This window comes from Alligator sinensis, unplaced genomic scaffold (assembly GCF_000455745.1).
Source record: "Alligator sinensis unplaced genomic scaffold, ASM45574v1 scaffold1347_1, whole genome shotgun sequence".
Classification (NCBI taxonomy): domain Eukaryota; kingdom Metazoa; phylum Chordata; order Crocodylia; family Alligatoridae; genus Alligator; species Alligator sinensis.
The window spans coordinates 698,103-713,168 of record NW_005842566.1 but is presented as its reverse complement, the minus strand read 5'-3'; the positions used below and the strand labels follow the sequence as shown (position 1 = coordinate 713,168).

Sequence of the window (15,066 nt, the reverse complement as noted above, 5' to 3'; positions counted from 1 at the left end):
CCCCCCCTCTGGCCTGGCAGTAGAGGAAGCCTCAAATATACAGCTAGCTGCTGACTTCTTAGATGATTTTTGTCCTTGTATCCATTTGTGCCACTTTACAGACACATGAAGATTACAGACACATCTGAGCAAGTATTTGGTAAAATTGCTGCAGTACATTCCACTCCCCTGCCCTCTTCCAGGAGCGCCAGCAGACTGGCACACCCATGGGTCTCAACTGAGGTGCCCTCTGTGGTGCTGCAGTACAGGAGCCACCACTGCCACCACCACAGCAGTCAGATAAGTGCCCTGTGCACCAGGAAAGGCTGCAATATATGCACCTTCTCCTGTTTCATCAGTACTCTTTGATAAGCCTAAGCAGGCTGGAGAGCCTGCTTGTGCCAGACACCTTCCAGGTCCACAACCCACCCCACACTCTGCGCCTGTCTCTTTTCAGGAGATGCCAGTCAGGGTTCACCTGGCATCACAAACCATCACAAGTCATCTCTCCTGTCTGCTTTAGGCTTATCAGAGATTACTAATGAAGTAAAAGAGTGTGTGTATACCACAGCCCTTCTGGTCTGGCTGTACACGAGGCATTTTTACCTGACTGTGAAAGCCAGTTGAGACCCACTGCCGTCAGCTGAGGCAGTGCAAGTGATTCTCAACAGGGCATGCTGCCACCTTCAGAGAAGTTGAAGAGGAATGCCCTGATTCAAAAAAAGTTGAGAACCACTGCCAGACATGGGTTACCAAAGTAATACCTCATGCTCAGTCCAATTCTGTACCCACTGGCATCAATGCTTAAACATCCACTGGTATCAACTGGACAGGATCAGATCCTAACATTAGTGTTTGGTGAGACTTAGGTTATGGGCAGATGAACTACTTTCCATGAGGCCGTTGTGTAGGCGAATTACCACAAGTCCACTTCTTCATGGTAAGTACATGTACTCCCACGTAACAGGTTAGAACCATTGTGATGCTCCATACAGACTGGTTCATCCCTGCCAGGTGCTCTCTTTCCTGTCTCTCAAGATCTCGTCTTGCTTTTTTTCCTGCCATATCTTGATGGAAATGTTATGAAGGAGAGGCTGCCCTCTGATATTGGTGAGCCAAATGTGCTCCTTCTTCCTCAGTGACCGACTCTCCCAACCTTGCTTGCCTTAAGGGCTTGACTTGTGACCTCCGACCACCCCTATAATCATGCCCATGCCTCGCAGATGTTATGTATCATCACTCAGCTGGGACACTTGTCCTTCAAAGCCACCAGTCCCCCTCAGGCCTTTACTCCCTTACTGGGATCTTGGCCTTCCCAGCTTCTGCTCCTCTACTCTAGCTGGTCCCTTAGCCAAGGCCCATTATTCTAGACTGGGCTTCTGGGTTCCAGACCCTTACCTTGCCCTCTGGGGTCTTTATCTTTGCCCCACTCTAGCTTTAGGCCCTCTGGCCCCATGTTCTGCCCATCTCTGGGCTGTCTCAGCCCTTCTCGAGCTCCAGGCCCTCTGGCACTCAAGATCTGCCCTATTCTGGGCTATCCGTGCCCTTCTTGGGCTCTGGACCCTCTGGCTCTGTGCTCTGCCACTCTCTGGAATATCCTGGTCCTTCTTGTGCCCCAGGCCTTCTAGCCCCAAACTCTGTCCCTTCCTGGGCTATCTCTGCCCTTTCTTAGGCTCCAGGCTCCCCTGGCCCCTATCTGTGCCTTGAGCTGGGCCCCCCACAGGGCTCAAAGAAATCAAGTGCCACTTGGGCACTCATGGGACCTCAAAGCCACCCCTTTCTAGTTCCACCCAAACCATCAGTTGAAACCCAAACACAAATTTAAGCCTTCTGGCAGCAACACAAACACCCAGCCCACTGGCTGTGTACTACACTTCTTCCAGGCCCATAATGAGGTCCCTTGGGTTGAATTCCCAAAGCTCCCTGCTAGGCAGTCATCAGTAGCATCCATCTTACAGCAAGGCCTCCTCAACCTGCTGCTTCCCAAGTCTAACTCTCTGCTCTGGCTCTGACTTATATAGTGCTAAAGCCCTGCCCCTTTCTGGTCATGTGACCTCCCTGTCAGCTGACTTGCCCACAGGGCTGTTCCTTAACCCCCACTCTGCTAGTTGCCTGTGCCTGTGCTACGAAAACCCTGTCCTTAAAGGGGCCATGCCACTCTCCAGTAATAGGGCAAGGGTTCGCTGTTATATCAACCTGTAGCAGGGGTGGCCAGAGTTACTGACCCTGGGAGCCACATCCGATCCTCCACAGAAGTTCAAGAGCTGGAGAAGGAGGGGAGAAGTGGGGGGTGTGTGCTGAGCAACCTGGAGGTGACCACCCCACCACTGCTGCAGTGTCAAGCCACTCCAGCTTTCCCCGCAGGGAGCACACCCTGGGGTAAATGGTGTGGTTGCAGCCCCCTACCCAGCAGCCCAGTGTCTGAGCCAGCAGTCCCGGGAGAAGTGGAAGAGCCACAAGTACTGCGCCAGCAAGCTGCAAATGGCTTGTGAGCCACAGTTTGGCCACGTCTACCCTATAGTAAATGGAAGCTAAACCAGTGCAGCTTGCATTCCTGAGTTCTTAGATATCATTCATCTACCAGAATCTTGGAGTATTAGTTACACTGAGTGGCTGATGCATGGTGATTCCCCATCCCTTTTAACTCCTTGTAAATAGTTCACCTGCTACCCTACGGTATTCAGCACCGGTCTTTGTTCACATAGAAACTAACTGGAATGTTACCACTGACTAAAATACTTTAGTTAAGCGCACACTTTTGAGAACCCCACCCTAAAATGCTGCCACTGATCCCATTTTATCCCTCATTCTACTCTTTTTAGAAATGTGTCTCTTTGTGCTTTCTCCTCCTCCACTTTAAACAGTCCAACCCTTTATCCCAAGTCTTGTTCATTTCCTCTGTCATCTTCAGAGATTTAATCAAGGGAACATTAAGCATTACTGCATGGTATCTTCTGGACAGAAGATGTTTTCTCATCCAATTGGGGCCCTTTTAAGATTATGAAAAGAGAAAACTGTTGTGAGCTACAAGCTGTTTACACTGTTATGAGGTTGATATGGGTCAGTTCTTTAAGGTTATTCTTAGTTCAGCTGCTATGTAAACTGTTGATGTCACTGAGCGGAGGCTGCCCTACAGAACATAAATATATGTTATAATTATAAAGACAGAAAATACAGCATATAGCCAGAGCTGACCTTCAAGTTCAATGGTTAGAGAAGGGGGTGGGGGAGGAAGGCATGGATCTTGGTAAGAAATGTGTTAGTTTTCTAATTACTAAAACTTTTCAGGAAACCCAAGTGAAAAACAGGTTGATTCAATGCATTTGACTTCACAATGATCTTTCTACACAGGACATCTTTGACTGCCCACATTCACATAGTGTTGACTCAAGTTTTCATGTTAACTGCTTTCAGAGCAAAAGACAGTGGTTATGAAAAAGCCTGCATAAGGGCTACACAATGTCCATAATTAGGACCCCTAAGCTGAGGATGTCACAGATGTTCTGCTCATTTTTTCATGGAACTGCATCTGTTCTTGAGGACCCTATACCAAATGGAAACACTGCAAACCACAGCTGTAACACTTTGCATTTATCTTGAATTTCTCATCTCCACTTTCCTCTGCAAGGGTGACTAAAGCATTTTTTGAAGAAACGATTGTGTAAAATGATGCTCTGACTCATTTGCTGGTTCCCTGCCTATAGTTACAGTCATATCCGTGGACCTGCCACTTAAGTATATTTTTACCTCTTTCTTCCTTCTAATCCTGCCCTGCCAACACAGGTGCAAGAGTGTGAGCTCAGTTCTGTCCCTTCTTATATATCATCAGTTTACTAAGTTACAGCCAGCTACACCTCTGCAACCCCTTGCTGATGATGTTTTGATTATAAAGATGTCAGTAAGAGCTTAAACCATGATAAGGGAGCTGTGCTGCTGCCACTGAATATTACAGGTGTAACTAAATGGCACGTGGCCTGGAGAGAAGCCAACTTGACAGATGTAGCACAGCCAAGTATGCAGAGTAAGAGTTAATCATCTTTTCAATTGATATAGTATTAACTGAAAGGCAATGAACTTGGCAACTTGCAAAGATATTTTTACAAGATACTTTAAAACCATTATTATTAAACTAATTAAAATAAAGAAACTACAGTATTGTCTCTCAGTAACATTTTCAAAAGTACCCATGACACCCCCCACCTTCTTTGTTGGCTATGTGCACAAGAATGGATTGCTCTTCTTGTCAAGAAACTTCACTCTTGTTCATACAGAGCTAAAAGCTTACAAAACAAGACTAAGTCCTATTCAGGACTGATGATTTACTTGTTATCCTACAATATACAAAGAACTGCGCACCTCAATTCCCTCTCATAAAGCTGCATAAAAATGTGAACAACTGGGAACGAAGTCCTGCGCCGAATGTTGTCAACAGCAAAACTCCTACTCACTTCAGTGACAGTGGGAACAGGCCACTACTAGGCACATGGCATCTTCATTCACACAGCAGGATCCTCATGTGACAAGAGGTGGGAAAAGCTGCTGAAAACTCTATTTCTTTTCAACTGGAATTAGTTAAGGTACCTCCAGAGCCGTCTTTAATAGGGGCAAATACATAGGAGCCCTGATACTCTTCTCTGAAATACAAAGGCAAATGCCATGAGTTGAAAACTGGTTTATAAAAATACCAAGACTGGGCATACTAAGTAGCTGCTGCTATTGATGCACCAACAACTCACTGCCTAAACAAAATATATTCAAGCAAAAAGCCTATGTAAAAAGAAGATGAAGCTTGCAGAAATCAAGCACTCAAAAGTTAATCAATACCAGCACTAAAATCTCCTGTGTAATGTTAATTCAACTTTCTTCTGCATATGCATGAGACAGTTTTTAATTATATAGTCATATACTCTGTTTTCAACAGGACCTCTGTGGAATGATATAGTCTGTTATATATTGGAACTTTGCCTTATTTGTTGCAGACATTGAAAAATGTGTAGTGAGTAAGATCAGGGTTTAAAATAAGAGAAAGGATGGTGTCATGGTTAAGGAAGTTGAATGCCACCCTGGAGATTTACGTTTTATCCCTGTCTGCTACAAAAAGCCTTTAATGTAAAACCAAGACGTCTAGGGCCACATTAGCAGAAGTGCTCAGTGTTCATAAGTGCACCTGAGAACAATCATAACTGTGTTTTCAAGCCATTAAAGGGATGTTAAACTCGTAAGTACCCTCCAGAATCAGGTCATACGTGCCTCAAAGGAGGCGCATAAATTAGCAATCACTTTTAACAATATTCTCCCTTAATCTCTTAGTTTTCCAGCTATAACATGGAAATAATAATGCCTCAACTAGCCTTACAGTAGTGTTTAGAGAATAAATTTCTAAGCCACTCAGATACTGTAAAGAGAGCACCCTATAAACACACCTGAGGACATTCATAGTTTGGTACTTAGTACAGAGCGTGAACAGGATGCAGTACTAATGGCCTGGAGCCAAACCTTGAATGAGAAAGATAAAAAAGAAATATTCAACTACTATGTATTCACTTAATGAGACTCGGGACATGCAGAAAATAGTATGAGATCATATAATTAATGTATCATAATCATTGAGTTTGCAACCCTAATTGTGTTTTTTGGTTTTTTTCCCCCTTCTCAGTTGCTGGGTGGACAATACCACCGATTTTTTAACAAAAAGAAGAAATAAATTCTATCACCAAGTACATATACACATAGCCACTGTTCACTAGAAGGACTAGAGGCTTTTAGCATCCATATCTGACACAGTTGCTAGCTAAATGACTGCCAGCAATAGGAAATTGTCCTCTTCTACCTGGACAACATACAGGGAGGATGAGAGACATGGTCAGATTTGTTGACAGCAGAGGACTGGTACGTATCAATTGTTGGTTTTCACTGAAAGCTCTTGAAGAAAGTGCGCTCTTGCAGTTATAGGTCTATCTTTCCCTGTGTCCCAGCCTGTCCTCCACCCTGTCTGCCTGTCTACTGCACTCATCCACTAGCTCCTATGCTCCTCTCTCTCTTCAGTGTGAAGTTATACATTACACTTAGACCATATTACATCTGTGGATGTTAAGTGATGTTAAAGTTAGAACATGCTGTGAGCAGTCACATTTTAAGTTAAGAATTAATACAATTTCTTGCCTCTCAGCCCTGATTTATCACTAGAGGGTTGACAAGCAGGGGTACGGCTAGGAGCCAGTGCACCTGGGCTCTATCCCTGGTCAGAAGCAGGGAGAAGATGGCTTGGAGTGGTGCATCCTGGGGTGCTCAAGGACTGTAAATTGCCCATTTTATCTCTGGAGCAGACTGAACTAACATGAGCTAGGTAGCATGGCCCAGAGTTTACCCTCACCTGAAGTGGTATAACTTTGAGATGCTCAGAGGGCACTTAACGTAAGTTGATGCAGGGGTGGGCAGTTATTTGGGCTGGAGGAACACTGCACAGCACTGGCCTGGCCCAGCCCAGCCGTGTGCTGGGGACTCGGGGCAAGGGAGGGGGGTGAAGGAAGAAGGGGGCTGGGAGCCGTAGACCCAGCTAGGCTGGTGCCATGCTGCGTTTCCCTGTTCTCCCTGCACCTCCTCCCCCTGCCCTGAGCCCCTGGCACGTGGCTGAGCTAGGCCAGTGCTGCACAGTGTTCTCACATGCCAATTTTTGGGCCACATGGGTGCAGCTAGAGTGTCTCCTGCCCAACCCAGCCACATGCTAGGGACTCAGGGTCAGGCAGGAGCTATGTCAGCCACTCCAGCTGTGTCCACATGGCATAACCCAAAGTGGTGCACAGGAACACAGCACAACACTGCACTAGCAGTAGGGCTGTGCAAAGCTTCAGTCCCTGATTCGATTCAGTGGAGATTCAGCCCGATTTGGTGGCCGAATCTCTGAATCTGAATTCAATCAGAGGACCCTTTAATCTCTCTGGATTGAATCGGAACCCTCCAAATCGATTTGGAGAGATTCAGAAAGATTTGACAATTTGGACATAGACACAGCCTTAAATGTTTTTTCTACATACCTCAAGGTACCAGGCAGCGTGTGAATGCTGCGATGCTGGGGTGGATGGAGTGTCCCACAAGAGCATGGGGGGGCTCCCCAGCATGCTCAGCAGCAGACCCAGAAGTGAACCAGAAGCACTTCTGATCCACTTCCGGTTCCACTGGGGAACACACTGGGGGCCCCCCCACACTCCCCCAGCCCAGCGACTGGTGCCTCCTGGGTCTGAGGGGGCACCCAGGGTCCTCCCATGGCTGACTGTTGAGCTGGGAGGTGGGGGGGGAGGAACTCCTGGCGCTGGACCCAGAAGTGGACTGGAAGTACTTCCAGGTCCACTTCCAGGTTTGCCGCCGAGCACGCGGAGGACCCCCCTGTGCTCCTATGGGACACTCCATCTGCCCCACCATTGCAGTGTTTGCAAGCTACATCTGGTACCTCAAAGGTACATTAAAAAAAAATCATTTAAAGCTGTTTATGGCCGAATCGCTGATTCTCCAAATCAGCACCAAATCTTCAGATTCAGATTTGGCCGAATCGAATCGAGGATAGTAATCCGAATCAACTAATCAAATTGCTGTCCCCGATTCAGGCCGAATCTGAACACAAATCTAATATGGCCCATTTTGCACACCCCTAGTTAGCAGCATCTGAGCCCCTACTAGCGCCTGGATCGGCATGGCAAGACCCAGATAACCTGTTGTTCCTGTTCCCCCCCCGCACCCCCACCCTCGCCATACCTGAGCTTTGACTCTTGCCAGGGGCAGGGCTGTTTGGTCTGTGAATGGCTGCAGGGTCTGAGTTGTGCACAGATATCCTCGCTGGCCAGGAGCCCAACACCCCCTGCCTTGGACCACCGGTGGGCAGCAGGGCAGGGAGCGGCTGCCTGGCTACTGGAGCTGCTACTGCTGCTGCAGGCGGCTATGGCACAGGGAAGGGAAAAGAGCAAGCAGGGCAGCCATGGGCTGGACATGATTCTCCTCCCTCAGAAAAGCAGCCATGGGCCACATAGAACCATTTAGTGGGCTGAATCTGGCCCACAGGCCATATGTCGCCCACCCCTGAGTTGATGAGTTTTAATATGGGGACACTTGTGTTTCAAGTGCCCTTAGTATGGTCTCAGTTTAAAGTAACATAACCCTCTCCCTTCTTCCTCCATGCTTTGGCTTCTTTAATATCTTCTGTATCTCATTACAGTGTATTATTCTTCTCCCATTCCCTGGCACCTTCCTCACCCCTCTATATTACTAGCAAGTGGCTTCCTCTTCCTTTTCCCAGAAGGAAGGCCTTCAAAATACATAACAAATAGTTTCCCTGCTTTCAGTTCCTATGCCCAACAGTCCAGCAGTTTACATTTCTCAGGGACAGTAATTCTAGGGAAAGTCCTGCTCAGGATTCACAGTCCCAAAATACTGTATGCTCAGTTGCAATATGAGTATGAACATGCTCTGTCCTAGCAAGAGACTGGATGAAACGATGAAGAAAGGCTGAGCACATCCATTAAAGATCTAATCTTTACAGAATTTAACTGCACGAACAGCAGTTTTTCAAGGACTCTTTAAAATGTAGGTGTTTTCCAAAAAGGAACAATACAGGTTTTCTGTCATATTTCAAAATTGAGGGACTAGAAACTTTTCAATGAAATGGGTTTAAGACTACTGGTGAAACAGCTGGTTAAGCTGAAAAGAATAACAATTTCAAAGTGTTGGTAGAACGTGTATTATGTCAAATTTCAGTCTAAAGAGTAAAGATTTGGTCAATGTATAAGCAAATGAACACATGGTCTTGTCATGGCAAATGTCAGGTACCTTTAATTGTAGGTGTCACTATATTTTCCACCCAAAATGGAAACTAGATCACTTACTGAAGAGTCACTATAAAGCAGGGATACCAAAATTATCTCATGGAAATGAATGTTTGAACACATAAGGATTGTTTAACTACCATCACAAGTATCTGTATATCTTCAAAATGACCATATTTACCCAAATCCAACGTGACTTCAAATTTAATATGACCCTTCTCCCCAATTTATTAGATTCTAGACATGGGAAATAAAACAGATTTATAATTTTCCGTGTCTAGAGTCTAGTTATTGGAGAGGCCTCAATTTATATCCCACACCACTGCAGAAGGAAAGCAGCGGCAGGGAAAGCTGTGGTTAGGAGGCAGGCAGCCTGCCCCATGACCCTTGTTTCCCTTTTCCCACATCCTCTCCCCTGCCACTTTCCTTTGCAGTTGCTCTGCCTCTGCCTGTGCTGGGGGCACAGAGTATGTGGCTAGGCCAGTCAGTAGCAAAGCTTTTGGCTTCAGGCTTCAGCATGGACTGGGGTCAGGGCTAGAGCTGCAGCAGCTCCCCTTACTGCTCTCTACACCTTATCCTCACTTTCCCCTGGCTCTGTGTGCTCCTTTCCCCCATGCTTCTCCCTAAACTGTGGACCCTTTCTCTGTCCTCTCCTCACTTAGTGCATCCTTTCCCCCACATGCCCCCTGCTGCAATGTCCTCCATGTTTCTCCTGCACCATGCACCCTTCCCCATGCTACCCACAGCACTGCACACCCTTTCCCATGCACTCTCCCTGCACTGCGTGCCTCCTTCCCTGCACCCCCCTCACTTGCACATCCTCCCCTGTGCTCCCCCCAGCACCATGCACCCCTTCCCTCCATGCCATCCCCTGCACTGTGACCCCCCCTTCCCTCATACTCCCCCCTCTCCATGCATCCCGATCCTGATGCATGTGCCACCCTGCCCCAACTGGACCTGCAGCAACTGCCTGCCTGGTTCACACTCAAATCTAAAGACAAGGGTCCCCTCCCTTCTCATACTGAATGGGCTGGGGAGGGGAGGGGGGGGGCGACTCATTCTAGATTTGAGTAAATATAATAATCAGTTGACAAATGGTGCCCTCTGAATTATAGGAACCAGCCCAGTTTTTCTTGCACACGCAACTGGTGACCCAACTGTCTGACATTCCTACAAATGGGTTACAAAGTTACTTCATAGTCTTAGAAACTAAACTCAAAAGTCATAAGCAACTGATGCAACCCATTTAATTCTATTGGGTGGTATGAAGATTACAGGTGTACACTGAGTGCATGAAGGATGAGTGGCAGACAAGGTTCCTTGGGTGAATTTGATATCTTTTATTAGACCAACCCAAATGGTTGGAGAATAGTTATTAAGCAAGCTTTCGGGTTCAAAAACCCTTTGTCAGGCTCAGGAAGCTGCAGCAGTTGGTGTGTGCTCTTCCTGGATGGAATGAAAAGTAAAGAAGCCAGGGGCTGGGCTGGGCTGGGCTGGGCTGGGGAGTCAGTTGCCAGGCAGATTATAATGTATTAAAAATCCAATGTCTATGTTTAGTCCCTGATCTCTAGTATCCAGCAGGTTGATGAAATGGAGCTCAGAGGCTCGTCTCTGGGATGTGTTGTGTAAATTTCCCTTGAGGATCAGGACTGAGAGATTGGAGAGAGAGTGGCCCTCCTGTGAGAAATGTGCCCCCACCGGTAATTGGGTGTTTCTGTCTTTGATGGATTTCCGGTGTGCGTTCATTCTGGTGCGCAGTTGTTGTCTGGTCTCTCCTACATATCTTCCATCAGGGCATTTGGTGCATTGGATGAGTATCATTCCTCTATTCTTCATCTCTCTCCTTTACTATCCAGAAGCCTTAGAAACTCAGAAACTTTTAAATAATGGCTTCTTTTCTTTGCTTATTTTTAATTTTGTTTCACTCTTTTCTTCTACATTAAAAGGAAGAGTAAACACAGCAATCAGTATTCTTAATTACACGCCTGCCTCATCTGTCTCTGCCCAACTCTCTGAATTTGGAATTGCATGTTAGCTTATCTCTCTGTCTCTCTCCCCCTCTGTGTTGTTTTTCCTGCAGGGTTTGGCGGGTGAGCTTGAATAAAACCTATCCCGCTGACCAAACCCAAAGTTTTATGAAGATGCTAATAAAAGTTTGGTGTAGGACTTCCATATCAATCATCTGTGCATTGTCTTTTTTTAAGAATGAGTCAGACATTTTCCATACCACTCCTAGCAAATCTCTTTCACTATTTTAAAATAATATTCCAGTAAATATTTTTTTTCCTATGCTGACCTTGATGATCTTTTATCTTTTCTCCTATCCACCAACTGTGTCCATTATAATTTTGCAGGTAGTTGGCTATCTTTGAAATACAGAGGAATTCATTAATCAGGATGCTCAATCCCACAGCAAACACCTTCTTCAGAGGCAATATTTAACTTTAGGGCACTGCTTAAAATCCAGTGGGGCACTGAAAGAAAAGTTTGAATATAAGCAGAGCTTTCTTCCTATTAATATCCATAACTCAGTGTTGGATCTTTTAGTTTGTTTGTTGGCTTAAATGACTGTATTTCCTCAAATTACACACAAACTGTTAAACTCTGTCTCTTGCACACTCCTATAAATGGATGTACAGAGATACAAATGCGCGTATATGCGCATGCATACAAATGCAAGGAATGCCAAAGAGAAACTTGTAAACAGCATTTCATATAAAACAATACTTATTCAATAAATCTTTGTACATGTTATGGCTTACAGTAAACACGCTGGACTCTCTAATGATGGTTTTATGGTCTCTCATCATTGTAGATCCTCATGAACCTAAATCTACCATCGGTTACATGCTGAGAAAGGATTTTGTCAATGTGATTGAATGCAGAATCACTTCCCCTAAGTACAGGGCGCTGACATGATTTTAAAACAACTAACTATAGAATTGTTATTCTACCTAAGATATCATCAGGTAAAGTTGTGAATATTAATGGGATGATCTTGCTAAACTCTGCAAGTATTCTGTGCATAAGGAGCAACAACAGGCCACATATCAGATGATCATACTCACAAAACATTTTAATGCATTTCTATGTTAAATTCATCGTTCTTATGGTTGCTATCAGTGACAGAAATTGAAGACAAATTGATGAGTTGCATGACTGCTATATTGTCTGATCTAAAATATGTTTAGTGTGTGCTAAATGTCTGAAAAAAATCAGTGAAAAAAGCCAGGATATGAAAATGTGCAACCACTAGCTATAAAAATCCAACATCTATATATTTATATAAATTGAACATATTTCATATGGAAATAAGCTGCCACACAATCAAAAAACTCTAAAATATAATTTTGTTCATAACTACTTTTCAGAAAATTGTACTTGACCTTTTACCCAAACTTTAATGAAAAGAGGGTATCAAACAATAAGACATGCTATGAAACAGCAGCCAGAGGGAAACATTTAGTTAGACTGCATGAAAGTATTTGAAAGTACGGGAATTGTTTTCTTGCTTTTCACAAGGACTCAATTCATCTAATTCCCTTCCCAGTGATTTGCTTGCAGTTTTTCATAAATGCCATTTTAGTTTTAAGGAAAAAGCAAGTCAAAGTTCAACAATTATTTTGCCGTTCTTATGGAGAGTTATAAACTATGCCCCTTCAAAAATTAATCAGAGAAACTTTCCTTTAGCAGTCAACCCCCTAAAAAAGGAAGGTGGTTTAAGGCGTCTTTCCCCCAGCAGAATTTCTATCTTTGTATCTTTAGAAACAATGGGGACAACTGGGTTCCATTTCGTTGTTTAATACGTAACAAAAATGAACTGCTGGCAGCACCCAACCAAAATATAAATGGCAGAACTAAAAGCTTTTCTGAAGAGTTTACCTTTATAGGAAAGCTTAAGTCTTGGGATATTTTGTTTTGAAGTTCCAGTGACTGGAAGGAATAGCATTAGCAAGGATAAGAAGCAGGAGGCATGTGATGCTTGGGAAGCTCTCATTCTGCTCTTCTCTCCACAATCTTGTTTTGAAATCTGGTAAAAGCCTTTCATTCAGGAAATCCAAATTCAATCTGGAAACAAAAAAGAAAAACAACTGTATGTCTTTTGCATCATCACACAACTCATGTTCATGAAGACAAGGCAGACTTAATTTTAGAGAGGAGTTTAAACTGTAACCATGCTTGCCATTAGGGATTTTTTCCCTCCGAATGCTGTAAATCTGTTTGCATAAAATCATTCTGGTACATTTGGAGAGAGAGTAAAAATATGTGAGCTTTCTAAACAAAGTTAAGCTAATAGTCAAATACAAATTTAATTAATAGAACATCCATTAAAAATAGTCCATCATAAAAAAAAGATAGCGTTTGCCAAGTTACCACACATCTAGCACATAGCAATTAACAGCAATTAGCACATAGCAATCAACTGCAGTGCAATTTATGGCAGAATTTATTACTCCTGGGTGCTGCATTTACATGTGCGCCTGGGACTGCAGCATATTGACCTGGGTTGGAGCAGCCCTGGCTGACAGAGGACCCAGGAGAGGAGCAGCCTGCAGCCTGGGGCCGCTCCACACTGACTCATGCACTGCAGAGGGGCTGGCTGGTGCATGAGGGTGCTACAGTACGAGGCTAGCTGGCAGGCAGCCCCCACGCAGCATCCTTGTACCCCAGCCAGTCCCAGTCACTGTCTATACATGCACTTCAGTGCATGTAACTCAGAGCTGGGCAAAATGCGGCCCGGGGGCCGGATGCAGCCCACCAGGCCATTCTATCCGGTCCGCGGGCCCTCCCCCCAAATTAAGAAAATTAATATTTATCTGCCCCCGGCTGCCTGTCACGTGGGCCTCAATGGCTTGCCAAAACTCAGTAAGCGGCCCTCCACCCGAAATAATTGCCCACCCCTGACAACTACTTCCCTGTAGGATAGTATTTGTCTCGAACAGTACTATCCTACAGCAGAGTTAGTTTACTGCACCCTAATATAAGCACATGTGTAGATTGTAATGCTTTACTGCCCAGCTAATTAGACAGCTCCGCAGTAAAGTTCACATGTAGATGCACCCACTGATATGCCTTTGGAGCCCCTTTACATTGCTCCTACACTTTTACCCAGTGGAAAGCAACTGGGACTATGGTAAAAGCATGAATGGGTAGAGAAAGGATTTCACCTCAAGTATCTACTTGCCTGGTGTATCTTTCCCGTCCCAGTACAATAAGCTTTTCTGTCCCCAAGAATCATGATCCTATTGCCAGTCAGTACCTAAATTTACCTAAAAAATAACTAAAGAAAAAAAAAAAAAGAAAAAAGAAGGATTGCGAATAGATGCCCTGGCTTTCTCCATATTTGGAAAGTAAAAGTTGTAATCCTAAAGAAGAGATTAAGTAGGGTCGACAAAGATTACAAGGACTGATGACTGGGAAGTCAGAGCCAATAAATACTCTACCAGAGTGGGGGCTCAGCTCCCTGACAGAAGAGTGGAATCAAGATCTAGGGCCACAGGTAGGACGCAGCATTAACTTGCAGACTCACTGACTTCAACTGATTTGTAGCCACAGAGCCAGCACTGATTTGGAGCTTTTGGCAGAAGCCTGGCATGTCAGAGTTTTCTGGCCAGAAGAAATCTTCCTCCTTTGTTTTATCTGCACTCTGACTCTGGAAAGCCATTTGCATTAATGCCTGACACAAGGAACTTAGTTTACACTTGACGCAGCTGTTCTATGAATCTGAGCCAGCCACGTCCCATGCTGGACACACTGCAATCTGGCCAGATTTCCACATTTATTTTTAGGTTACGATTGATCTAATACAAGCCCGCCTCCAATACAAGGCTCTTCAAGGAGATGAATAACTAGCTCAGGTTAATGTACTTCGGACCAGCTAACTGGTCATTAATCCCCCAGGAAATGCCCTTGCACCTCCCATGGCATCTGTTAAATCAATCAGGGGTCTGGGTTTAAATGAACAGTAATCACACTGTTCAATATAACCGAATCAGTAAGGACTAGTAAAAGAGCAAATGAGTTTTTATCAGAGAGAACGAAGAACTGTCCTGGTCCCTGCCGCTCTTCGATGTTAAGCATCTGCACTTGCTTTTGTGAGATGTCCTAAAGCAAAATGGTGGTTGTGTGGAGAAGGGGTTGGGAGGGAAGCGGGGGAAACAGGAACATCACTCAATTTACACTGTAAGATTAAGACCAGGATGCATCTCCTTTTGGTTTTATGTTTCTGGTTACCCTAGTCAAGGCCCTGATCAAAGTGCTTAAGAACAAATCC

General features: G+C 44.8%; 1 protein-coding gene across 1 annotated transcript in view; it reads right to left on the bottom strand.

Annotated features, from left to right (window-relative positions):
* The window catches only part of SEMA3D (semaphorin 3D), a 188,887-nt gene that overhangs the window by 137,195 nt on the left and 36,626 nt on the right, over positions 1 to 15,066 (bottom strand). The window contains exon 2 of the mRNA XM_006032351.3: positions 12,675 to 12,860. Within this exon, the coding sequence (XP_006032413.2) occupies positions 12,675 to 12,840 (166 nt within the window). The 5' untranslated portion in view covers positions 12,841 to 12,860. The remainder of the gene's footprint in view (positions 1 to 12,674; positions 12,861 to 15,066) is intronic.